At 36.1% G+C, this 26,553-nt stretch overlaps 3 protein-coding genes across 3 annotated transcripts; all 3 read right to left on the bottom strand.

Moving 5' to 3' along the window:
• Positions 1–782: 782 nt before the first annotated feature.
• Positions 783–6,436, bottom strand: LOC143460215 (solute carrier family 35 member E3-like). The gene is made up of 5 exons (XM_076957645.1): positions 4,345–6,436; positions 3,947–4,057; positions 3,129–3,282; positions 2,737–2,940; positions 783–2,468 (listed from the first exon to the last, which is right to left on the bottom strand). The coding sequence occupies exons 1-5, from the start codon at positions 4,741–4,743 to the stop codon at positions 2,377–2,379; spliced, it is 960 nt and encodes a 319-aa protein (XP_076813760.1). The 5' UTR covers positions 4,744–6,436; the 3' UTR covers positions 783–2,376.
• A 7,718-nt stretch (positions 6,437–14,154) lies between these two features.
• On the bottom strand, positions 14,155–16,063 carry LOC143459529 (uncharacterized). The gene is made up of 4 exons (XM_076956731.1): positions 15,730–16,063; positions 15,491–15,635; positions 14,798–14,904; positions 14,155–14,685 (listed from the first exon to the last, which is right to left on the bottom strand). The coding sequence occupies exons 1-4, from the start codon at positions 15,979–15,981 to the stop codon at positions 14,443–14,445; spliced, it is 747 nt and encodes a 248-aa protein (XP_076812846.1). The 5' UTR covers positions 15,982–16,063; the 3' UTR covers positions 14,155–14,442.
• A 3,711-nt stretch (positions 16,064–19,774) lies between these two features.
• Positions 19,775–25,886, bottom strand: LOC143461097 (atlastin-3-like). The gene is made up of 13 exons (XM_076958870.1): positions 25,793–25,886; positions 25,402–25,610; positions 24,938–25,204; positions 24,641–24,793; positions 24,403–24,459; positions 24,102–24,327; positions 23,768–23,952; positions 23,619–23,693; positions 23,369–23,527; positions 23,202–23,261; positions 22,865–23,032; positions 20,950–21,015; positions 19,775–20,865 (listed from the first exon to the last, which is right to left on the bottom strand). The coding sequence occupies exons 1-13, from the start codon at positions 25,809–25,811 to the stop codon at positions 20,347–20,349; spliced, it is 2,163 nt and encodes a 720-aa protein (XP_076814985.1). The 5' UTR covers positions 25,812–25,886; the 3' UTR covers positions 19,775–20,346.
• Between the last annotated feature and the right edge of the window lie 667 nt (positions 25,887–26,553).

Here is a 26,553-nt window from a genome sequence, read left to right as displayed (position 1 = left end):
GTACAGGTAGTTCCAAAGGAATCCCAAGACCTAACTTGTATGAATACTGTAATGGAACTGCTGAAATGTACACAACACTTGCAACTGATGTAATTACTTGATAACAAAGAGTAGCTACTGTAACCAGAGCTTTGGAGCAGGCGTAAATGTTAAATTGCTCCAGCTCCGGAGCTCTCTTTTATTATAAATTAACTCCAGCTCCGGAGCTCATTGATACCACTGCTCCAGCTCCATTACATGAAAAACTGAGGTTTAATAATGAACACCCAATTCGGAATATCTATCTCAATGGGTCAGTCAGTAGTCAGTATCATCGGTTGCAGCTATGAACATGTGACTGCTCTGCTGTCAAATCCCCAGCAATTCTTAATTTTGTGAAGGGTTGCTGTTAAATTATGTGAATTCATCCAATAGTAGTAGGCTAGTAGCATAGCATTTTATGAAATACATCAGAGCCGTAGCTCTTTTTCAAACAACTGGCTCCAGCTCCATTTGAATTTCATGTAGAGCTCCGGCTCCGTTGAAAATGCACGGCTCCGGCTCCAAAGCCCTAACTGTAACTATCTGACAAAACTATGATAAGTACATTTATGTATTTGAAGTGATAAAGAGCCAGTCTTTACCAAGTAAATGACTTTAAAAATGTCGATTAATACTGTAGTTTGTAAAAGTTTCAATGTTGAAAAAAACGTAAAGGATTTAGGGAATTTAGTTAGTAGTAATCCAAACTCATTTAACTTCCTAAACCATAGCAATATTTATCTAAAAAAAAAAAAAACAAGCTCCCAACTATAATCAGTTACCAGAAATACTGCCAATTTTTGATTTTTTGAAATCAGATGTGATAAACAGGATTTTTCTGGAGTGGATGTACTTCCATGTTACCCTGTTAACTAAATCAAACAAATTTGAAGGGCTGCGATACTGTAATGTAAATATTAAGGCAATTGTAACAATTTGACATTACTACTTCGCTTCTACAGTGTAAAGTTAAATAAACTGCTTGATTATTAAGTATATACTACTGCAGTAATGCCACATCATAAAAATATAAAACAATAATGATCTAAAGTCTTTTAAGAGGCAACAAAAGCTGGTTACTTTGAAATATAAATATTCATGCCAACGTTAAGTATAGAAAATAAAAAAAGTCTGTGAAGTAGGTGCCACCAAAATAAACAGATTGTCCAGTTGAGCACTATGATCATTTAAATTACTTAGTTCAGATCAGAAGAAAGAAGACTCCTCAAACCTAGCGATTGATTTGAAGCGGACTTATTCATCCTAATGGTGACCAATCCTACCTAAAAGACACTTGCATATTTTGGAGGCACCTGTCACAAAACTGATAAACTAGCACCAATGCTTAACAGTTTATAACAATGCAGTTTGACTAAAAGATAATTTTTTTCAGTAGGCATATATCAAAACAATAAGCAGAGCTATGCACAGTAAAAAAAAATTCGATTCATTTCACTAATACATTTGATGAAGAAACAATATACGAGCATAAGGGAAACAAGATTGATTTCTCACACCATCACTGAGAGAAGCCCTAAATAAAAAAAATGTAACAAGCTGTTGTAATCAAAAACAAACAAATGGCAGTTAAGCACTTTTTGAACTACTACAGCATTTTACAAAATACTTTTTCTTGTGTACTCCTTGAAGAAAAAAGTATAAAACAAAGTCACAAATTCAAACTTAACTTTTGTCAATTATAGTTATTTCGATATTTTTTGTAATATGTGTCAATAATTAATATAACAATTACTTACAACTGCTTCTGATATGAACATATTGTAAAAATGTGTGAACTGAAATTGAAAACAAACTTGCACAGCCACATGTAGCAAAAATTATTAACCACCGTATGTTTCAATTTGTGAATGTGGAATGCTTGCTATGCTATTGGCACTCATAAGATCTAATTAAGGATCATACAAACCAGAAAGCACCAATAACTTGTTTCTGAAAAATGAATATAATTAATTACATTATTGACCACAACTGACAAATAAATGTTTCCCTAGGTTTCATGTAGCTAGATAAGTGTTCAAAAGGAAGTAATAAACAATGATGTGCGCTTTCCACAAAATGCATAATGTAGAGCAATATAGAAACTGGAATAAATTGCAACTAAAAGTACGTAAAACAACTATGAAAGATACTAGCAGGATAAGATGTTATTGCTTCTAAAAATAGTAATGATAATAAACTAGCATGATTATAAACTTAAACCATATTCAAAGAATATGCAAAAAATAGAATGTATAAATTTAACAGCAGAAAATCCCAATCTCTTGCTTGCATCAATTTCAGCTTTGTGAGCTGGCCTTCAATTAAATGGAGAATAAAGCACGACACCAGTCAACATTACACACTGATCTTTTGCTTAATACCATTAGAGGAAGAGGTTTCACTGTGTGAAGATTTTTGAAGTTTTAAGTGGGTGTAAGACATGATGCCTGTAAAATAAGGTACAATTAACAGATGTCAACCACGTTAATGAAAATGTATTCGGTGGTTTCTTATCAGAATTTAAACGTTTGACGTTTGCTCTCAGTGGAGACAACATTTATAAACGATATAAAGCACAGCGCATTTTTCACCACCTTTGACAAACATTTGATATTCATTTATGTGTACTTTAACTGTTATGACATCTAGTTAGTATACTGGCCTAGCACATTGTCAAAATGTGCAGAATGTCACTAAAATGTTTTTGATACTTGCCAAGCAATGTGATGAGAACTCCCATAAGCTGATTGAATTGGATTGGATCCTTAAAAATTAAATATCCACCCAACAATGTAACACAGAACTTAAAATGTCCAAACATGTTATAAGTAACAGGTGATGTGTTCCCAATGATCCAAAATATTGTCAAATTAATCATGAAAGCAACAATTGCTGACAATGCAACTAGACCATAGACACCTGAAGTTATACAAATTTTGTTTGATATACCTTAAATGTATGTATATCTGTGTAGAGAAATATTTTATATACAATATATGGTATCTTCCATAAATGTTTAAATGAGTATAGTATATGGTTACTATTAGACACAAAATCATCCACCACCACAAAATACTTGATGTTACAAAAAATGAAAGACAATTTACTCATGCTCCAGTCTCCATTAAATATCCCATTAAGAGTAAAAACTGGTTCAAAAAATGGAATGAAGATCATAAGTAAAATAGATGACATAGGGGCTTGATAGAGAAGAAGTTGCATAGAGTTGGCTTTGAGGTCTTCTTGTTTGCTTCCCACTAACTGTACAAATCAATTTTATACAATTTTACATAATACTTGCGACAGTTGTAAGTATTATGCATATTTACCTAAAAACTATGATACTTTCATGATTGCTTAAGAGCAGGCAAACCAAAAATTTAACTTGTTACTGTGTATATGCTAAAATGTATTTACAATGTGCCTAAATGCATTATTTTATAAATATAAGTTTACATGAATGTATCTTAGTTAAAAACACAATATACAGTATAAAATAGGAATTCTATTATAGTATAACGATTTATATGATAATGTCTAGTAATAGTAAATACTTTTATTATCCACGTATAATAAACTAAAAACATATTGGTAATGCTTCATATTACTGTATCACTGATAAATAAAGTGAGCTCTATAACACACAGGTGTTAACATTTTAATTATATCGCATTGATATGAAAAGTGAATCAAACTGTCAGCTGAATCTTGACTGAACACAACACTGACCCAACATATTTTTATACAAAATTATTTTGACAACAACAGTTTTTTCCAGATTACATTTTAAAAGCAATTTGATATATTTATTTGCACCTAAAGATTAAACAACTTATATCTTATATATACAACAACAGTTTAGCATTATATCATAAAATTAACTAGACCGTTCGTGTTGATCTAGGTCAAATTGACCGTTACTCACAATCTGATACATGGATGTAACTAGAACACCAGCAAGTGCAAAAATGGTTCCCATAACGTTGAATTTAATGTCATAATAGGAATTGATTAATACTCCGAGAGAAATGGGAATCTACAATTGAAAAAATGATATATAGTATATATATATATCTGACTATCATGGTGTGCATTATACAAAATAAGTTAATATTAATATAAATTTAAAACACTTTTCAATTTTACCCAAATAACAAATCAACAAACCAAAGAGCTTACCGGCATACTATCTGTGGAATAGGTTACTAGTAGTAAAAATTGAAATTAAAGATGTAGCCAGATAGCATGGATATATATATATCACATCTAGACCAAGTTTACAAAGCAAACATTTACTAACAAAATGCGTTATTCTAAACATACCAATGTTGCTTTGATGCTGTTAGAAAAATGCTTGTCGTAGAAGTTTGACTGTATCAATATAATGACAGGTGTTGTTAACACTTTGGCAAGCTGATAAGTGCCAACAGTGTTGCTCTGCAGCGACAAATTTGTGAAAACAACAAAGCCACAGAAGGTAACTGCAAGAGGAAGTATCTGCAACAATGGCAGTTTTATTGGTGTGAACACTCCCAACATTTGGCAGGTAAACAGTCCCAGAGAGGTAGCAAGGAAGTGAATGCATGTAAGAGTCATGTTGGGAAAGTTTATCATCGAATAGAGCCATTTGTTAAGAAACACAATACACACAGAACAGCATAAATTAAGTACAAGCACCCCAGTAATAACCACATTACTGTTTTTACTACTAACGGGCTTCATCCTGCCAACTAATCATATTGCAAAAAGTTGTTATCACTGCATCATGCATAATGTAGAAGGTATACATTTTGCAATTTAATGCTTTAATCTTAAACTAGTTAATAGTTAAACAATATGCCATTACGGTAATTGCTAGGATATAGCCTTTGTCAATTGTAGGAGGTGCAGAATATTCAACAATCAAAAGTTATCAATGACAACCGTTTTGGTCTATCAGTTTGTATATACGAGCTTATATAAATAATCTTTTGTAATTTAATTCTTCAATTTTTCGTATAGTGCCTATATACAAACATCATTCATAAAAGTGCCATTATTTTAGTGGAATCACATGTACTAATTTTTACAAACTGGGTTGCCGTAAAATCAGTCAAGGGTGCCGGAAGATTTCAGACAAAACCACAGCATATGCGCATATTATTTTATTTACTAACAATTTTGTTTTGTTTTAAAAGCCACGAAATAAATCTTTTTCATAATACTGGTAAACGAGCTTGTTCACAAAAAATACAAAAATAAAAATTGGTAAGCAATTTACGATGCTGCTGAATTTATTTTACTTAAAACATAATGCGAATCAAAAAAGTGTCACCACTTACATAAACTAAACAAGCTATGTATCTATTTGATCCAATTTATTGGAATATTTTAAAATATCAAAATGTTATAATAGTATAACCTACTATGCTTTCATATAGGCTAGTACAGTAATGTCATATCCTAACAATACAAGTTTTATTCAACTACATGTATCTTATATACCAGGGGTGGGCAAACTTGTTCAATGAAAGAGTCACTTGCGGAAATCTACAAATACCAGTGAGCCGCAAAATCAGTTTGTTTGTCAACTATAACCAGAGGCTACCAACATGACTATACTCACTCCAGCCTATATAAGCAGCGATCAATTTTAATGGGTGCTCAGGTACCATAGCACCCAGATTTCAACTTATGCGCGCAAAATTTAGTTAAATGGGTGCCCGGTTTTTAAGTGACTACAGTTTTTGTACTAATGCTACTGCAAAACAATGGGACATGGCTGTACTAGGCTAACACATGTATTTTGCAAAATTTTTTGCCGTTTTTTAATTTACTGTGCCAACTAAGCAGTGTGGTTACTATGATTCTTGGTTGTTATTAATTATATTATTGATCGATAGTTCGTTAATCTGGCTCCATTGATATGCGTGTACGTTAACCACTGATAGACTAGTTGAGCATCGCAGTAAAATAACCAAACAGACAGCGTTCTTGAACATAATTATATTATTGATTCACAACGAAACGGTTACTGTTTTCAGAGCACAAAACAGACAACCATACAGTAGCCTATGACTGCCAATGCTAGACTTGTAGCGGCCTGGGTGGCATTTTTAATACCATTACATCATTTCTTGGAAAAGTGTTTTCTAGTTACTGATTGAAGTTTATAAACTTGTTTTTTGATAAAACTTCAACTGTGGTTTGATATTTGGAAACTTGCTCTGAATAACTTCGTGTGAACACTCCCTTTAGTACGTTCCCACGTTGTTTACAGCACCTGTGCTGATAAGAAATCTTTATTGCAAATGCCCGCTTCTTAACTTTATACTGATCATTTATCTACGTGTCAACTTCAACTGCATGAAACTTCCATTGCTTCACATTTTATAAGCTCGCACTTCTACCAGCGAGCGGAAAGAGACACAGAGACACACACAGAGAGAGGCTGATGAGTAATGACTGATGAGCTTTCTACGCTAGTCATGGTGATTGCAACTCAATAGACATCTTATAAGCAGTGGTATTACTATGTTCTTGATTAATTATAATTTATGCATAATATTGAGAAAGTGTACAGCACCTACAATAAAAACCTTTTCTGGTCAACTATTTCTGTTGTAATGTTAAAACCTTTCGGCTGAGAAGAGGTTAGAGTATTCTAACCGCACGAAACAATAGAGTCAGATAATTCAACAGGTAAATTAAGTTAACATAACATAAGTTAAGACAGATAACTCTGCATTTAGTAAGCTCTGCAGACTTAACATAGAAAACGGGCATTGAGCGCTGGGGTAACGAAGGACGTAATTCAAAAGTAATAGAAAATGTGTTGCGCATATTAAACACGGTCAAGATATAGCACGGCGCTTGTTAAACAAACGAAATAGAACACTAACAACGTTATAATATCATCAGATCTGCGCAAGAAATCCGTAGGAATAAGGGCTAATTATGATAATTAGCACATTACGACAGACTAATTTTAATTTATAATTGGTTAACACAAAATTTGTTTCTTGGATGAAAGTAGCTGCATATTACTAATGTTGGGGCGCTGAATCCGAAAATGACTCTTAACCCTTATCAGCATTCAGCACAGGGATTTTAGGTAGCTTAAACGGCACAGATGTTGACAAATTGTCAACATGGCATTTCCTTGTGTTTTTCGATACAAATGCGCTGGTCTCAAAGTGAAGTTGTTATTTTAGATGATTTGATCTTGAGACCTAATTGGGAGGTCTGCTTCCTACCCAGGACATAGTTTTAGCTTACTAGCTCTCAGATAAAACGCAAAGAAATCTTAACAAGCGAAGTTTTGCCACGTATATTTCAAACACAAAAACGAAGAAACGTGGAGCACTACAACAAATTGTTCAGCATTCCACTCAACTCCACCTTTATGCTTGTTATAATCCATGATAACTGTAGGTTTCCTGTGAGAGTCAGTGATGGAAACAGAAGAGTGTGAAGTAGACATCATGAGGACATTCCTGTTTCGTTTTGGTACATATGACAATAGCAGAATGTTGTTCAAATGGTCATACAACGCTTCAGTACTTTCCACCTCTCTTCCCCTTGCTGATTTGAGCTGCGATGGAACTTCACGGCGATTAGCCATTAGGCTACTGTTCCTACCAATGTAAAATTTTGAAGCAAAAGATTGCGAACCAGACCATGAGATGTAAAATATCTGTCAACGTATATGTCACGACCAGTACAAAAGTAAACGGAACACAGGTTCATCACTATATCATTTGCAAGATTTCTGTGAGGAGCCGAGTCGGCTTCTCTTCCGGAATAAATAGGCCTAATGCCATTTAGAGCAAAACCTGATGTGGCTTCACACAGCCAAAAGAACTTTACACCATATTTCCTTGGTTTCGATGGCATGTAGGCTATGTTCTTCCAGGAATTTTGCCTCGATATCCGACCAGTTGTTCATCCACAGTCAATGCTTCCTTAGGAATGTAGACGTTGCGCAGATTACTGTTGAATGCTACCCATACCTCTCGAATAGCAGCTAACCTGTCGTTCCTTTCTCTTTCTGGTCTATTGCGATAGTTATCAAAACGCATGCATCGTAGCAGAAATTTGAATCGATTTAGTGCCATAACCACTCTATAAAATGGCCTACTATCAAGAGGATCCCACAATCGACGTAAATCGGTGAAGTTATCTCTGTCCAAGCCAGCACGTATCATAGTTGCAAGACCTGCCACAACTTCTTCAATCGTGAAGTTTTTGTGTACAGAATTAGGCAACAGCTTACATTCGTGTCACACGTCTCTTGCTTTTCTGTTCGTCTCACGTACTATCTGAAGTATAATTTCAGGCCGATAAAATAATTTGAAGGCATCCACTTCAAGTTCAGGAAGCAGCATCAATCCGAAGCTGTTGCATCAATATATTTCTTCTTCTGAGCCTGCCTGGAAACGTATTTGCATAATAGGTTGCATTGCCAGCTGTTATTGGTACTAGATCTTCATCCTAAGGAACCATCATTAGATTCTTGATCTGCATCACTACCAGTCTCGTCATCTTCAATTTCTTCCTCAAAGACATCTATATCGGACAGTTCCTCCTCTTCCAAAGGCAGTTCATCAACATCTGGTATGGACTCACATTCACTACTACTTGTAGCCTCAGCATTAGAGTCGCTATCAACATCATCAGAAGTTATTTGCAGTTGTCTTAGGGCCTCTTGAAATGAAAATCTTCTCTGTCTGTTCCTCAATAAATTTACACCTTACTGTAATTAACCGAAACAACCTTTCATTTACAAATAGTTAGTATTTCATGTAAAGTAGGCTATCTTGTAAGAGCTAGTTAGAGCTAAGGCAAACGTTTCCGACACAACTGCTTAGACAGTATTTTTCTTCTGAGTTATATCAACTGGCAATCCAACTCCTTCTAGTCAGACAGTGATTCACTAAATACACGTGCAACTTTCCTGTAAGTCCCCGGTTATCACTTTGTGATAATAGCTAGCTACTGTGTAGTGGCTTTAAATTCCAAACTCCTATTGTTTCTGATTATTGACATTTTGTCAACTGATGTGCCGATTAAGTTAAAACGCAAATAACTCATTGTGGAAACAATTTAACGTTTTGAAATCGCTACAGCAGTAAGCTACTCAGAAGTTCTCCTTCGTCATTGGATGTTGCTGAGCTAGTGCATAAGGGACGAGAGCAATGTCACACAAAAAATCGATGTTGACAAAATGTCAACGCATGTGCTGATATGGGTTAAAATTGTCTGTTAGCTCTAGTTTTCAAGATACTTGAGGGAAGTGAGTTCATACATATTATTACGATAATACAAGTATATTAATAGACAGAAAAACCACCTGTAGACTACTGATGAGAAACTTTTCTGCAACCGATATAAATTAAATTTGTGTGGAAGAGCTTATACCGAGATAGTAGCCTACAAGCGCTGCGAAAAGACTTTGCTGATTTGTACCACTTACAGCGCTTAAATATTAGTGAAGCCTAAGTTCATTTGCATGATAGTAAAATACGACGTGGAACAAAAAAAAACAAAAACAGAGACTGTATCAGGCACAATCTTGGCTCAATGCCAACCGGCAAGCCACTTGTTTCACTGTGCAACGCAACTCCTCAGCACTGTTCTGGTGTTATATCTTTAAGTTACCTCATTCTATTCTTGTTGCAGGTTTTTGTGTGACATAGTGTTGCTACTTGTTAGTCCTTGCCAGAATCTTGTTGCTCTCAGTTTTTGCGCAGATGGTGGTCTCGCACAGTAGGTGACGATAGCAAGCAAAAACTTGCTTAAATTAGACTCCTAAAAAAATCGTTCTTCCAGGTACCGATAAACTGCAAAGTAACTGTCTATTTCAGTTACAGAGTATCCGAAAACTCTTACTTTATGCTTTTTTAAGAATTGAGCTCTTTTAACTACAATAATCTTTTAAAGTAGCCTCCAGTATATTTTAAAAATGCTTCGTGTTTGCGTAAATTCTGCAGATACCTAACTTTTCTTACATCTGTGGGGAGTTCACCGTGTCTTCACAGTAGCGCGCCTTGACCACTAGAACAAGAAACGCTTATCATCTCTAGTTTTGTTGTAAGGTCAAGGATGAGGACATGCCTTGGGCTCCTCACATATGCTGCAATTCCTGTGTGACGTCCCTTAATGAGTGGCTGAAGAAGAAGAGAAAGGCAATGCCATTTGCAGTGCCAATGGTTTGGAAGGAACTTACAGATCACGTAAACAATTGTTACTTTTGTCTCACGCCTTCCATGAAAAGAGGATTTAACAGGAATAAGAAATGTACGATAGATTATCCTAACATACCATCCACAATTTCTCCCTGTTCCTGACGGTGAACTGTTACCTATTAGAGTTAGAAGCAGACTGATTGCTCAAGTAGCACCCAAGCAGGGTTGTGTAAAAATGAAAAAAGCTCGAGCTCGTGCGAACCCAAGCTTTTTAACTAAACGGTCTTACGAGCACTAGCCTATTGCATCATAGTAAACAAACAAAAACGATTCTTGAAAACAGGAAGGTTTCTATCGATTAGTTGTTTGCTACATCCACAGCTTATGTCTACTACATTAAGGAATATCTTCTACAAGCAGTAGAGGAACAGAGACGGAAGTTGCAAAGTTGTCGAAATCAGAACTGAGGTCACCGTTCGAATTCTAAAAACAATATGTTGTGTTATCGGATTGAGTTTGTATAGCGAAAGCTTTGTAATATTTTTTTATCACTTTGTGTTCATCGTGTGTTGTATATAAAAATTTTCAGTATCATGAAAACTGCAAATTTGGCTTCAGAACCGTTGTCTACACTTATGATGACCAAAATCTGGCATACTGGCAACTTTTTGTAGTACAATCCTGTTTTTATAACTAAATAAGATAGAAAATACTATTAAGAATGTTTACTGGTGTCATACTTTCATTAATATTATACAAAATATGTTTTAACTTTCTTCCGCGCTATGAATTTAATGTTTTCAACGTTTTTTTGTTTGAGGAAATTCCTATATTGAACAATTTTTACATAAAATTTTCTGGGCCATGAGCGGAGTAAAACAGACCTTGTATTGCCGGTACGTTTGTAAATATTGTTTTCTTATTTCTAGGGTAAGTTTGTAACCTTTGTAAGTATTCCATGAACCTTGAACCATGAACCCTATATAGATAAGGATATCTCAGATATTTTCAAGCGAAAGACTCACGCTGACTCATGCCGAACCTCAACGTCACAACGCCCGTGGCAATAGAAAACCTCTTCTACTCACCGTAGGATTTATGGTACAGAATTACGCTCTATTATTAGCCCTATTTCCTTTCACGCTTTTTTCTCTCCGGGTTTAGTCGATTTTTTTAATTTTTCGCTCAGGCGAGTGGTTAATCCCATTGCTAAACCGACTTTTTTCAACCAGTTTATTTTTAATATTACCTTAATCGTTATAGCTGTGCTATCATCAAATAATAAATAATAAACCTGAGATCATTGGCGTATTTAGGATTGCGTTGAGTTAGGGGGCTCAAATTTTGTTAAAAACTGTGTCCAAAATTCCCATGTTTGTTCAACCAGCCCAAAATGAGCGAAGTGCGAAAATACAATGATTTGGAAACGTCGCATGAAATTGCCTGTTAGATATCTTTTTCTGTGGGTTATAGCTGATAAGTAGTCGCTAAGAAAGAAATTCGATAAATAAATGGAACGAAATAACCATGTAAAACGACCTATGGCCAGAAATAGGGTTTGTACAGGGGGGCCATGTTTTGTTAGAGTTCTTTGTGAAGAAGTTTCTAAAGAGTAAAATTAAACGTTAATTAACATTCAACGGTGTAATTTAAAGCAAATTAGTTGTACATAGGTGCTGGTTTGTTAACTCTTTACATTGAAGATGGTCTGGAACAAAACACGAAATATGATCTAAATACTCATACGTACACTAATATACATTGTGACGTGCAATGAGGTTGTGTTACATTAACAAGGATCGCAGACAGCTGGGCGATACAGCTGTCGTGTAGTCGTAGCAGGTTCAGTTTGCCTTGTAATCACACTGACAAAGTGTTTTAAAATGCTGACTACTTATGCGAAATATTTTGGTCATAGTAAAAAGAACGATGACGAGTTAAGCGAGTAGACGAGTTAGGCGAAGACGACTTAGCCGAACTTGATAGGACTTGATTTCCGCCCACACCAAGCGTTAGGCGACAACTTAGGCGAGTTCTGTATAGTCTTGAAAATCTCTTTGTGAAATAGTTTCTGTAATCACATTAATTAGGAAATATATACGTATAGCGAGAACATAGTCTTTGAATGTGACCAAGACTACGTCTAGAGACCTTTCTACCTTTATAAGTTAGTTTTTTAGTTAGTTTAATTTTGACTTCATATACATAGGTTAGGACTAGTACAAGCTTTACGGTCAAAAACTCGGGTTTGCATGAGTTTTTGACATATTTCCACAACACTGTGAAAACAATACGGTAAAATTTTGTCGCAGTCACCCACATGCCAAATGTCTAAACGGATTCATCGTGTTTTGGAACTGTAAGTTCTTGTGGTGAAAAAGATAATTACGTTAAGACATTTCTGCTCTGATTATATATGTGCTGGCACTCGGAAAACAGTTTGCCGTGAAAGAAAACCTAAGACGTATAATGTTTTTATCAGAAACATTTTGGTCAACACATTTCCTAGACCGTTTTGATTGGTCGATTGCACTATTCCAAGTACTCTTCAATGTTGAGCAAAATGCGTCAATTCTTGATGACACAATCTGCTCCAGTAATGGTTATTTTTTAAAAAAGCAACACCGACAGTTAGACTAACTTACGTTAAGTGAGTATAAGCCTACAGTAGGGGAGACCGGGGTTAGTTGGATAAAATTTTAGGAAAATTTAAACCACCAAAATTCAGAATGATCTTCGAAACATTTATCTAGTCTGGCATAATGACTACGCTGGTCTACAACTTATTACAAAAGACTGACCAGAAATTGTTACAGGTTTACGCACAAACTTTATTTTTTCAGACATCAGTCACATTTTTCAACTAACCCCGAAGCCGGGGTTTGTTGGAAAACCACACGGGGTTAGTTGGAAAATATATCAATTTGTTATATACAGTATTCAAAAGTGTCTGTTCTTTGAATGTCAATCAATCTATTGTGGTTTGTAGCCCGACAAGTCAACAGGGAAGACAAATTTCTGCTGACAGCGTTTCGTTGATCCGCGTAGATCCACGTTGAGTTTTGCGTTTATACTCGCGCATACTTTCAATTAAAAAGTGTAGATAGGCCTATTTATCGATCTGTATCAAATAACAAGTTCCAACTTAACTGTACGAGGTTGTATAAGTAAAAAATATGAATTCCATCAAGCATTAATAAAATAAATTTTTACTCATATGATTTTACATATTCCAACTAACCCCATTCAAAATTTTCCAACTAACCCCGTATGCACATGGGAGAGAAAACTTACTTTTTATGTAGCCACTAAACCAGGTAATTTAATTGCCTCTGCGCCTTTTCTGGTACCATGGCATCTACGGTCAATGTAGACTAATGAACTTTCAATAGTCTCTCTAGAGCACTATGTTACACTATATTTACCAACAAGCTCGAATTTTAGTTCAAAGTGTAAAAAACAGAAAAACGTGTGCCACTTTTATGCTTCTGCTCTGAGACCAATAAAATTAACATGGCGAATAGATAACATCGTTATCAATCACTAAGGGGCAGTAAAGATTTACAAAGATGTTCGGGGAGTACTAAAACTGCGATTTTTCAACTAACCCCGCTGTCCAACTAACCCCGGTCTCCCCTATATCAGCGTTTCAAATATTTTCTATTAATTTATTTTTTGCAGTTAATATCTAATTAAAACGCTTTCTATATAATGAGATGAAGGCGAAAACGTTTCAGTTCCAGTCGTTTGCAAAGCTAACGGGTATTCCGGCGGTGTTTTAAAGCCTCCGTTTTATTTTGTCTCCAGAACTGTGGCTGCAGAACTTAATTACATAACCACCGACGTTTAATGTCCAGTTATGATTTCTTGTTTGAAGCCGCCACTAATTGGCCCTAAATACCTTTTCCTTGACGGTAAACGCGCTTCGTGCCTGACGGTGGTCGGAAGAACGCAGGCGGGGCGTTCGTTTAATAGTGCAAATGTAACATGCAATTTATTACAGAAAACACGAACAAACACGAAGAAAAATTAAGAAATGAGACGGAAAAGTGCAGTATACAAGCCAGCAATTTTAGCCATATCCAGTATTTAGCACTTAAGTTGAAGTGTGTACACCCTTTTTGAAGCACGTCTCATGTCAATTCACGTATTTACACTTTGTAACATGAAGTTTTGCTGATGTAGAACTGAGACGAAAAAGGTTGGCTACGCATGAAAAAATGTGTGCGCATACATGCATGCTATAGAAAAAAAATTAAACGCAAATATAGCAATAGACGGCAAACAGAATCAAAAGCAATATAACACCGAGCGAGACAAAAGTCTCCTTTACAATTCTCTGCATTATGGGATTGTTTTGGATAAATAACTTTATCACTTCTCCTCCGACATTTTCATGAGGAAAGGGGCTGTCGGGAATTGGTCTGCCCAAAAACTGGCACAACGGCGCCCAGCCATCACGAATGCTATATGTTAAAAGTTTGTCTTCTGGAGCGTGCTGCAAAAGACATGAAGTGTCTTTATTTAAATTGTGAATTGCAATTTGTGGAATTTTCATAGCTTATATTAATCCTCTGTATAAGCCGTTTATCTTAAATCAAAGTCCATACCTTGAGAACATATTCGTAATGTTGTCGGTATTTCATTTTCAAGACCATCTCATTGATCGGTGTGTGACGCCAGGCTGATCTAAGTTCAAATCCATACGCAGGGGGACCTTAAACGAAGAATTTTTAATAACAATTTAACTTTTAAAGCAGTAAAACCAGTATTTTGCGCATTTTCTTCTGTTTAAAGCAGTAATCATTTGCTTTGACCGTCTCAGCAGCCGCACACTTTCAAATTTTAGTGAAGAACACTTTTGAAAACAGTCTTAAGGTCATACCACTTGACTCGAGTGTCAAAAAAGAAAGCATTTAAAGAGTTAGAAGTGCTAAAACTACTACCTACTGGTGCGAGCTCATACCACAAACATATAATAACAGTGTTCACAGACAATAAAAATCAATCGATATACAATTTATGTAAACCAAATGTTAAGTTGATATGACGTGAAGCACGCCATATATACGCCATATATTGATTGTTGGCAAACATCGGTATATGCACCCTATATACTGTAGTTTATACTTACACAAACAATTTCAAAAAACAAAGGAAAGAAAAACCATATAATTATTTCTAGCATACACTCGAAGGTTGGCACGATTGGTTCAATTCTAGAACTGGCTAGTTTTTGAAAGTTCGTGTAGAGGTTGAATACTTGATAGACAGATTTTCCATGTATAGCTATTTTCACTTACAAAAAGCTTTCATGTGCTGAAAAAGTCGTCTCCCACTTGGTGAGATGATTTTCATCAACTTGAAAAATGAGTCAACGTTGACACTACTCGTTTGTTTATGCCAACTTCGGTACCAGTCGTCCTCGTCCCGCATTGTTAGAATAATCTAAAGGAAATGGCGCATTCTTTCACTACACAAAAATACATCTATATACGAACTTGCGCGCTTAAAGCTATTAATAAATCATGCGATCATTTACCTTTGCATCGGGAAAAGCTTCGTGAATTTGTTCCCAAAAACAAAACGCTGGTACGTCCAGTACCGCATCCACATCTTTATACATCTTCCGGAAGTCCTCTGCACTTCCTCCCGTCACAAGGATCTTTTCCCACTCTTCGCCATGGTAACCGAAATGTTCCAACATGTCGTAGACCTTGTATCCAAGTCGGATCAGGGCGATTGCCAGCGATTTTGTGCCAGTTTTTGAAAACCCGGCTACAATTATCTTCATTTTGAACCAATTAGTTATTTTTATTATATCAGCCTGGACGACAAAAACTAAAAATCGAATTCTCGATATAATTAATCAAGTACGTTTTGAGGTCATATTATAAAAGCTTAATAAAATGTGTTAATACAGAACATGTATTAGCACAAAAATTGCAAAAGTAAAATGCGTTCCTTCATTTGCTAACCGACTCAAAAATGTTTAGTTTCAGTTGATACTACCGGCTACTCTAAATTAAATTTGCTATAGTTTTCGACTTTTACGTCTGCAGTATATTTACGTGTTCTCACCAACTGTTAACCTTTGAAAGTGGGCTTTGGTATAGGAAGGAAGTCCGTTAAAAACAGGCCCTGTTCTTCGACAAAACCGCAACCTTCCCTATCAACTTATGCGACGTCTGTAATAGCGTCACGCCGACTTACACCGACACAGCTTGAGCACCATAATTGGTGGGAGAAGTTCAAATACAAACTGCTCGTTAAGGAAATAGGTTTTCCTTTAAACAACGCCACAAATCTCTCCCAAGACCCATACACCTAGTATTAAGAGATCTGTAACACCTGTCTATTTCTGATAAAATGCCATATCTGAAACGTTTTGCTGATCACGTAGAAAATCAACTTTTTTCGGAGCCTGTCGCTATACGGATCACTTGGTGCATAGAGTTAACCACGATTTCGTAGCTGTTTTTGTTATTTTTGCTTGGCTACTCTTGGTTAAAAGCTTTACCGACGCACTTTTTTCTATTATTTTTCTTGCCGAAGTCTTCTGCTAATCCTTTGCCGGTTTTACTGACGTTTTAGATAAGCTGCACGATGCACGCCCATTAACGCTTACGAGGGTCGAGTTTCGTGCGTTGTGTGTCTCGTTCGCACATTAGCGCTTTTCTTTGAACATTTTTGCAACCGTTTTGTAAAACCGATGAAGTTACTGATGCGTGCGTCTTATACGCACTGAGATGAACTGCTTATCCAAATGAACAATATCCTTTCGTTAATACAGCATATTGCAATACTATCAAGAGACTTGGTTGTGTAAAGCGAGTTATTAAATTGTTTGTCTTGCACATAGCGTTATTGCTACCTTTCATGCTCTATCAAAATGAGAAGCCTCGTGGAGAATTGAATCATTTATCACAATCAGATATCAAAGAAAGTCTGTTTCAAGACCACAGAATATCTCAACTTGTGGTTATATATCGGCACTGAGCGCTTGAAATAAGGGATAGATCTTTATCAATTTCGCCCAACGAACCATTCTATAGCTAAACAAGTGCAGGTCATAATATAATTGATGTATAGCTACTTACTCTACCAAAATATGGCTACTGTAACTAATCTAGTTGCTACGGTAATTAATTTAAGAAATGGTAATAAGTAACAAAAATGAAGAAACTGTACTAAGTTACGCATTAGCTACACCAGCTTACATTTTAGTATTTAGATTGATCCCTTATATCAGTGGTTCCCAACCTTTTTTGGTGTCGGGGCCGAATTTCAAACTTCATAGTACGTATGGAGCCGCATGAAAACACTCAAGTAATTATAACGAAAATTTTAAAGCATGAAATCATGTACCAACGAATAGCAACACTAACAGGAAAAATAACACAAATAAATTTAATGTCCAACTTGGCATTGGCTTTGAGCTTTAACAACTTTGTCAAAGCGAGGCGCAATTGTGGTTTAGGATTCAGGAGGCGGTTTATGATTCACAATAAGTAGACAATGGACCATTCACAACAATATAAAGTAGGCTACAAGGTGTAACTGTAAAATGTAAAATAAAAAATTTGTAAATAATTTTGACCTAACGCTATAAATTTTGACCAATTTTTGACTTTTTTTGACAAGTCAAAAAATAATCGCCCTAATTATTACAATTAGATTTTTTATTTTTTTGGGGGATTTTCAGGGGTCATTGAGAGCCGCAAGAAAGCTACCTTGGAGCCGCGGTTGGGAACCACTGCCTTATATGGTCGTGTTAACTTTTGTTTTTTTAGAAAACCTTTTGCCAATAAGCCAGGGGTGTCAAACTCAATCGCACCAGGGGCCAAAACTCAAAACTTATTTAACGCCGCGGGCCGGTCAAGGATAAAACTTGATTGAACATTTCGTGACAAGAAACATGAGTTGGAACAGGCAGCGAAACAACACCAAATTTTTGATGTTTTTGACGATTTTTGACTGGGCTATTTTTGATTATTCTTCTCTTACATCGGTATGTTTCATTTTTCTCTTTGGAAAAGCATTAAAGAATTAACAAACAATAAAGAAAAAAGCAGCCCAGATTACAAGCGTTAGAATAAATCGATTTATTCTGTCGTATTGTGGGGCAACTGCTGTGCTGCTGTATTTTACGATTTCTTATAATCTTGTTTCTTGCTTGAAAAAAGTAAGTTTTACTATACAATGATCTCGCGGGCCAGAAATAGTTCTATGTATAAAATAGCATTGCGGGCCAAGTTTTAATGTAAAGCGGGCCGGATGTGGACCGCGGGCCGGGAGTTTGACAAGTATGCAATAAGCAGACAAACGAAGAGTAAGTAGCAGACAAGTAAGTGATACCTGCGATTTATACTTTGGTGAAGCGATACAACCTTCATGTGATCTGCAAGGTGTTCAGTATGTTATAGGTCAGAGGTCGGGAACCTATGGCTCGCGAGCCAGATGTGGCTCTTTTCATGACGGCATCTGGCTCGCAGATAAATCTAAGCTGGCATTTCTTAGCTCGATTGTTACGAATAAAACTTTTTCTGTAATTTTAAGTCGCATTAACAGTAAGAAACATGTTATTAAAGAGTAAATTCAGGCATTTACCGTAGTCTAAAGTTGTTGGTTTTGCTTAAAAATGCACACGTTAGTTGCATTAATTGTTGAAAAATATTATATGGCTCTCACGGAAATACAATTAAAAATATGTAGCTTTCATGGCTCCCTTAGCCAAAAAGGTTCCCGACCCCTGTTATAGGTGTTCATGCGTATACTATTTACCGATGTGTATCAAAAAACAGCAGCGATCATACAAAAATGTTTCGGTAAAAGCTAAAGTTTCGTATGGAAATTACTTTCAAATGGATTAACTTGGATTGGAATGAGTTAAATTGAAGTTTCAAATTACATTCAAATGGAAGAAAACATCACTTTAAACACCTTGCAAAGCGTTTTACGGTTTTTTTTTGCAATGATAGCAAACTCTTCTCTTTTGTAAGGGGTATTTATAAATCAAAAACATAACTTAGAAGTCATTTGGAGGGGCTAAATTTTTGACCTTGGTTTCATGGAAGATGCGTAGTAGGAATGCGCATGTACAAAAGCTTAAAACAACAAACGGCCGAAAACACTTGACCCCTATAAGCATCGAGCGATTTTTCAAAATTCATGACATTTTAAAGGCAATTCGAGTCAACCGACCGTTGCAACTATAGCTTTGGGCCATTGTAAAACACTTGTTTATTACGCTGAGCGACCTGGTAATCATGAGGGAAGTAGTGCTTAAAGATTTAGAAGGAAAAAAATACCAAACTGTACAAAATCAGTGAATAATTACTTTGGCCCAAGTTCCCTTTTTAGACAAATAGGTTGACGTCACTATCATACAGATTTTAAATTTAAGATCGAAAAGTATGAATGTTTAAACGAAGGCTGTCACCTTTTCATCGGACAATTATCTCGCAATCGTCGCAGTGGGCCACAGGCGAACTCGAACCGTTGGATGCTCTAATAATGACGGGTGCCAACATTTCATGGTTTGATACAAGTCGGAAAAATTGCCGTGAAGTTGATTACTTATTAAATGCATGGGCAAAGATCTTTATTTAAGATTAATGAAATGAGTAACTATGAAGCATGTAAACAATTTCTGGAAACAAGTGGCTAATTATAAAAACACATGATAGATAACCAAACTCATGATTTGAATAAGTAGTTGATCAAGTAATTCGGTAACTAGTTTAACGTTGATATCGGACAATGAGATTGTTTCACAATAAATTGAAGCTACTTGATAAAGAAAAACTCGTTTAATTTATTTATGTTCTGTTGCCAGGGTCTTTATCCAGCTTAAGGATGACACCAAGTGAACAAAAGTGACAAATAGTTATTCGACACTTGTGTTTTACGCAAGTTTTCAAACAAAACCAGTGGCGTCAAAGCGAGACCATAACTTTTTCAAATTAGATTGATGCGGAAAACGTGCTGCATATTTTTAAGACTTATTGTTTTCAAAATGAAATGTTTTTGAAGATCATGGGCAACCAACATTTTCAAGGGAGATAGTTTGGAAACTTTTATACACTTGGCGTCAACAGAATAAAAATAAAAGTATATTGACACAAGCGGCTTACAATAGAAAAAATACTTATCAAAATTAATCAAAAGTTTCATCTAGGTTGTCATTGTAAAGGAACAGAGACGGATGATCAACATCGGAAAAATCGCTTTCAGAAAAGAGGATATTACGGCCTAACAAGCCAACTGCCAACGCAGCCACTTTAACATTGTATTTGCTTTCTTTGTTGCCGTTTGTAGCGACTGATGTCACACCACCTACTACCCCTCCCGCTGTTGCAGCTCCTGTAATTGCGCTGGAAATGATACCGGCCGTCGAAACTTCAGCAGCGATGATTGCTGGAAGCAAGGGTGCAACCACGGCTCCTGCGACTAATGCAGCTGTACCAACAGTCCCAGCTGTGGCTCCAAAAATAGTACGATTTCTCGAATTAGCTCGTTTCACACTTGTGTACACCGTTTTGGCCTGCTTTTTGAAATCATTACAATACTTTTTGAAAATATGATCTGGCAAGGATTTTTCCATTTTCATCAGTTGCTTAATAGCAGCTATTTTAGCTTTGCTGTTTACGGCTTGATATGGTTTCAGTTGAATTCCCTGTACAAATACAAGATTTAATGAACCCACGTTGGCCTACATGGACACGTTCAGTTGAAATAATGAAACACCGTCGCTACATACTTGGTTTAGAGCCTCCGAAAACTCTCCAACTGTTTCACGAAGCACCACCTGCGCTCTGACTCGAGTCTGTTAAAAAACAAACACTTTCGAGTCAATGTTGTACCATGGATAATAAATCAATTGATATAGGCCTATTGCACAACTTTTGCGATTTCAATACAAAGCATGACAAGATAGGCTGTAAGCTTTGCTGAGATGGCATGCGTAAAGTATCAAATATAGCGAGTAAAATTATAAGAACAAAAAAATGTTTGTGGGTACCTGTATGGATTGAACTACTCAATAATTGGGATCATGCAGAATATATAAAACTTATATATTTGCTTACTTACAACAACAAGCGCATAAATTATGACGATTAAACTGAACCAATTATAATGACCAATAAGTACGTTTTGTATGACCATGTTATTTTGTACTTTTCTTCAGAGATGCAACGGTATTCACAAACAGTTGAGGCAAACTGTCAACAGAATTTTCTGACAAATGATTTTCTTTTGGAAGAGCTAATATAAGAGGCAACATGATGGTTTGAAGTACACCGTGTGCAATGTCATTGCAATCGTTTCCAGTTTTCTTGTCTGTAATAGCGCTCATTCCGAATACAGCTGAAAGTATTGGAAACAGAGGAGGGAACAGTATACACAATACACGGGTAATCGTTCGATGTTTGGCAGTTTCTCGTAAAATTTCCTCAAATATTCTCATGCTGTTTATAAGAAAGTCTCTTTGACAAAGCTTAAAAAGATGTGGTGGTAAATTCTCTCTCAGACGCGCTTCAATTTGCAAACTGCTCAAACTGTCTTGGTTTTGAAGGAAGTGAGTCGATCTCAAGAGTTTGCCCTTTTCAACAAAATGTGCACGGATTACTAAATGCGCTGGTTACTGTGTTCTATATAATGCAGAAGAAAAGTGACATACAGATTTTAGAGAGGTTTGGTAGGATTCAATACTTTCTGTCATCAGAAGTTGAACGTACACACGAGTCTGAGAATGATAAAAAAATCAGAAGATATCCTATTAGCAAGTGTTAGTTTATTTCGTGATTTTATTTTGCCATTTTATTTTTTAATAGGGATACACACGATACAAACCCAATTGAAGGAAGTTTGTACAAAGACACTTTAGCTGCACGCATTGTGAACATATAGTATATAGTGGAGTGGTTTGAGCACGATATGGTTCCCAATAGCCGTGCTTGATTTCCAGCAGTGGTGCTACCATTGTACAGCCCGTAGGCAGGGCTGCTTGCTCTTATTTGTTGGTCTGGTGAGCAGTTCCAAATTTGGGCAGTGCGGTACAAAACTCTTAAAACCAATTACAGTTTGTGCGCGTCTAAACTCTAAGCGAACTCTTACAAAAACTATAGTTCAGTATTTGAGGTTCGAGCGAAAAGAAGCCATCTTAGTCGATTCTCCTCAGTCCGAGGACAAAGATTCTGATATCACAATTACATCAAGTTTAAGGTAGAGAAGCAACCAACAAGTTGACTTATTTTTGTAAAATTACAATTATCACAAGTAGGTTACCAGCGGTACCGAAAGTAAGATACTGTCCTTTATTAGCACCAGAAGGCATTGACAATATCCTCATCAGCCTTTAGAAGGAAACTTCATTGTAAAATGTACATGAACAAACAAACACAGATACGAAAAATTCAAAAACAAACATGCCTTTATTGATCAAGTGCTCAAAGCAAGCAAAACAGACTTCCAAACGTATAAAGAACCTATTTACACGTACTCGCACATATTTGCTTAATACCCTACTAAACCGCTGTAAACTGGGAGTATAGAAGGTTAGTTTGCTCGTATGAACATTTACTTAAACTTTATTACCATGCCATCTCAGCAAGCGTAAAGAGAACTGATAGAGATAAAATGATGCACTTGTTTTTTAGACGACCATATTTCACCTGCACAGATTCATAAAACTCTTGAATTTCCGTGTCCAATTTCTGTTGATATTGTTTCAGCAGCTGTTCGTTTTCTGGCTTCTTGGCTTCTTGAAATCGTTTTGATGCTTCCGCTTTCTGTAGTTCATGCTCTTTTTGTAGTTCGTCCTCTCCACCTTCCCAGTTCATCTGTAAAAACAACTCAGAATGACCAAGAAAATTGCTAAATTTTCGAAGCCGCAAGATATCATTCTTGAACTAAATTGAATGTATAGCTTATAACTTAATTGTTATCAGCGGAAGAGCAACTATGCAAAAACATACGTTTTATTAACAAATTTCAATCTTAAAGTTTTACCATGTTATCTCTATAACAGCTGGAGCAGGAACTCGTTATTTCGTTCATCTTTAGTGTGTCCTATAATACATTTCTGATTTGGTGTATTCCAAAAAAAATGAAGACGGCTTTAGCTGTATAATTACCACCCAACATAAAAGTTGGTCATAGATATGAATTAAGCGTACCAGAAATTCTTCGTAACAAAGTTTAATCAAACGATCTAGTTCCCGCTTTCCGTCTTCTATCATCTCTTCCCCGCATTCTTCAGTTTTTTGACAAAACAAAGTGTACGCATTTTTCTTGATTTTTTCATGAATGTTCTGTGCGTTGCTCGGTTCAGGGTGCTACAAAAAGGCTTCATGAAATAGCTCTCACGATGCCTTGAAACACTTTAACACACATCAGTCAATATTAGGTTAATTGCATTACTATTACTTCTAATAACATCTCTTTCTTGTAAGCTTTTTCGCATTCTCGAATGGCTATCGTGACTTTTGCTCTTTTACGACCCTGCAAATCATACACTAATTTTAATAATTTTAAAACTTTATATATGAAGTTTTTCACTTGTTTGATTAATTTACTTCAATAACTCCTTCAATGGGAGCGACTTCCTCATTCTCTATGATTCTTGCATATTCTTTAGCATATTCAAAGAGATCGGAGCAAGTCACCACTTCATTGTCTATCTTTTTAAGAATGAGGTTTTTCGGATCGCAAAGATGCTTGAAGAACTCATCACACTTGTTCAAAAATGCTGGAGTTATATCTAGTAAACAGTGTTTACAACAAATGTTTATGGTTTCATAGGTAGTCATACAGCTTTTCAAATACAGTAGGCCTAAGCAGAATTATATCGGTACGAAAAGTTATTATTGTTATAAGATTGCACAAATAACATAGAAAAACGCCCGGCACCTTTAATGAGACAAGTTGTGTCTTCCTCCCCCATTGCTTCCACTGTATCTCCCGGAGATGGAAAAAGAAAGCATTCAAGTTGATCAAAACTCTGCAAGAGGCTATGGCGAATATTCCTGTGTGCCCTTGACCACTTCTCAAGCAGTTGGTCAAAATAACGTCTTCCACCTTTCAAACCATGTGTGAAATCTTTGGTCGTCCAATCTCGTACAAGAAGCATTAGAGACTGCAAAAATTTGCCCAACTCTTTGTAGAATGTTCAATAAAACTTTCATTAATTCAAAGCATTATATACTCGTACCTGAAAAGGTGAAGTTGTTTGTGATTGCTTTACTTCTGAGGCGAAATTCGCAAATTGCTAAGTACAAAAATAACTTATCATGAATTTAAGGCAGTTGAATAAATGTATGGTATAAGTTTGTGAGACTCATACCACAGATTACAAAATATCATAGGATATACTGTATGTAGGTATAAAAACATTTATGAATTCTTTAAACCAGCAGCAGTCGGTATTCGCAAAAACAAGCAAAAATTACTTGGATAGTGTCAAAGCTTTGGTAATTAACTTCTTTGCAGTTGTAAAATTGATAAGATGATATGAGAAAACTGAATCCCACCACCGTGCTCATACTTTTCGCCGAAGATTCGAAATCGAACATGCCTTGTGTATCCATTATGAAAACAGCAACCTTTCAAAAGAAACTAATGTTCGTTTTAGCAGGTTTATGTGTACGCTCTGGTTTTATAAATGAATATGAAACACAGTTAATTCTGTGTTAAGAATCAAATTATTTAATTTTAAGATATAAAAGTGCAACTAAATGGTTTATGACCTTTTGGCCATCGCCATCGCCATCGCCATCGCCATCGCCATCGCCATCGCCATCGCCATCGCCATCGCCATCGCCATCGCCATCGCCATCGCCATCGCCATCGCCATCGCCATCGCCATCGCCATTTTGGCCAACGCATGTTGTAACTATGTATGGTGTTTTTAAGAGAAAAATGCCCTCTGTACATCGGTCAATCTTTCCTCCTCGATAGGCAAACGTGCTTTCTAACTCTTCTTGGGGATTACGCTGTAGATCGTCAGTTGGGTGCTGTAACCGTAACAAAGACTAAAGATTGGAAATTGCAAATTAGTTTGCAGTTCTGTAAGGATTTCCAAGCAAGTGTTTTTTAATCTATATGTGCTTTGGTCTAAATCAGCCATGTCTAACCTAAACGCTTTCACGCTTCGTTCATAATTACTCTGCCCCAAACATTTTCTTTGTGTTTTACTTAACAAGAAACTCACTGTTCTACGCTTCCTGAAACGAAGGAACAAATTAAGAAGAAACGACTTTCCACTTCGGTATGGTCCTACAACTGAATAAAGAACTATCGGGAGATTGGCAACGTCTTTATGCTGAAAGACCTCGGCTAAAGCTTCTTCATCGAGTTTTATCTCGACAGTCCCATCGTCTTTACGTGTTTTTCTTATGATGTTAATAACAGGGCCATCCCCTGAAACAGTATGAATAAAAAGCCGTTTCACTTAAAATATAGCCGTTGTTGAACAAACTATTATAGCGAATACTTGAATTTATCCCTAAATTGTTCTTGTTGATAAATGAGAAATGTTGCGAATCTGAACATGCTTGCAAGAAGACTTAATTAATCATATAATATAATTTAATTCGACTTACCAGATTCTGTTGAAGCCATTTTGATTTTATATCTTGTTGTTATCACAACAAAATAATCTTTTCAGCTTGGCTAAAAACAATTATAACTACGTCTAAAAAAATAAGATGTATATAGCCTTGACACAAACTGCAAAAACAGTGCCAGCAAAAACATTTTTTGAGCATAATGTGGCTATACTACTCTAACTTATATTTCTTTTTGCTGAAAACCGCAACTTTTCCATTCATTTCACGTCTAGTTGGCACAGTTAATTTCACCCGGGAATTTCCACATGGAAGCGCACATAAAGAGTTATCTAATAGCAAAGTTTCGCTCATTTTTGAATTGGTGATAAATAAGTAAAGAAATAACAGTTAACCACTTTCAGTTTTTGAACAAGTAAAAGAAGAACCAATTTTAGGCTGATATACTTACTGATGTAAATGACCTGTTGGTGATACTCAAAAGACGTACTTACAGTCTTGTTACAGTCGTTACACATACAAGGTTGGACTAACCGCTTCAGTTTTCGGCTTTTCGCACCTCATGCGTTTAGTTACGAAGTTCTGGTCTCCTTTTATTCTGAAGCTCACGTCTAACTGAGACCTTGCGTGCTTAGAAAATCACGAACATTTTTGAGTGGTATTCTTATACGCCAGTTCATTATTGTTTGCGTACCAAGTTAATGTTTAATGATTTGCTTTGTCCTATCTGTAGTATCGGTTCTGCACAAGCCATAATTGTTAAAAGCCTTTTACATAGTCTATATTGTAGAGAAGTA

This window comes from Clavelina lepadiformis, chromosome 5 (assembly GCF_947623445.1).
Source record: "Clavelina lepadiformis chromosome 5, kaClaLepa1.1, whole genome shotgun sequence".
NCBI classification, from domain to species: domain Eukaryota; kingdom Metazoa; phylum Chordata; class Ascidiacea; order Aplousobranchia; family Clavelinidae; genus Clavelina; species Clavelina lepadiformis.
The sequence above is the reverse complement of the archived record's forward strand: the minus strand, read 5'-3'. Positions and strand labels throughout refer to the sequence as shown.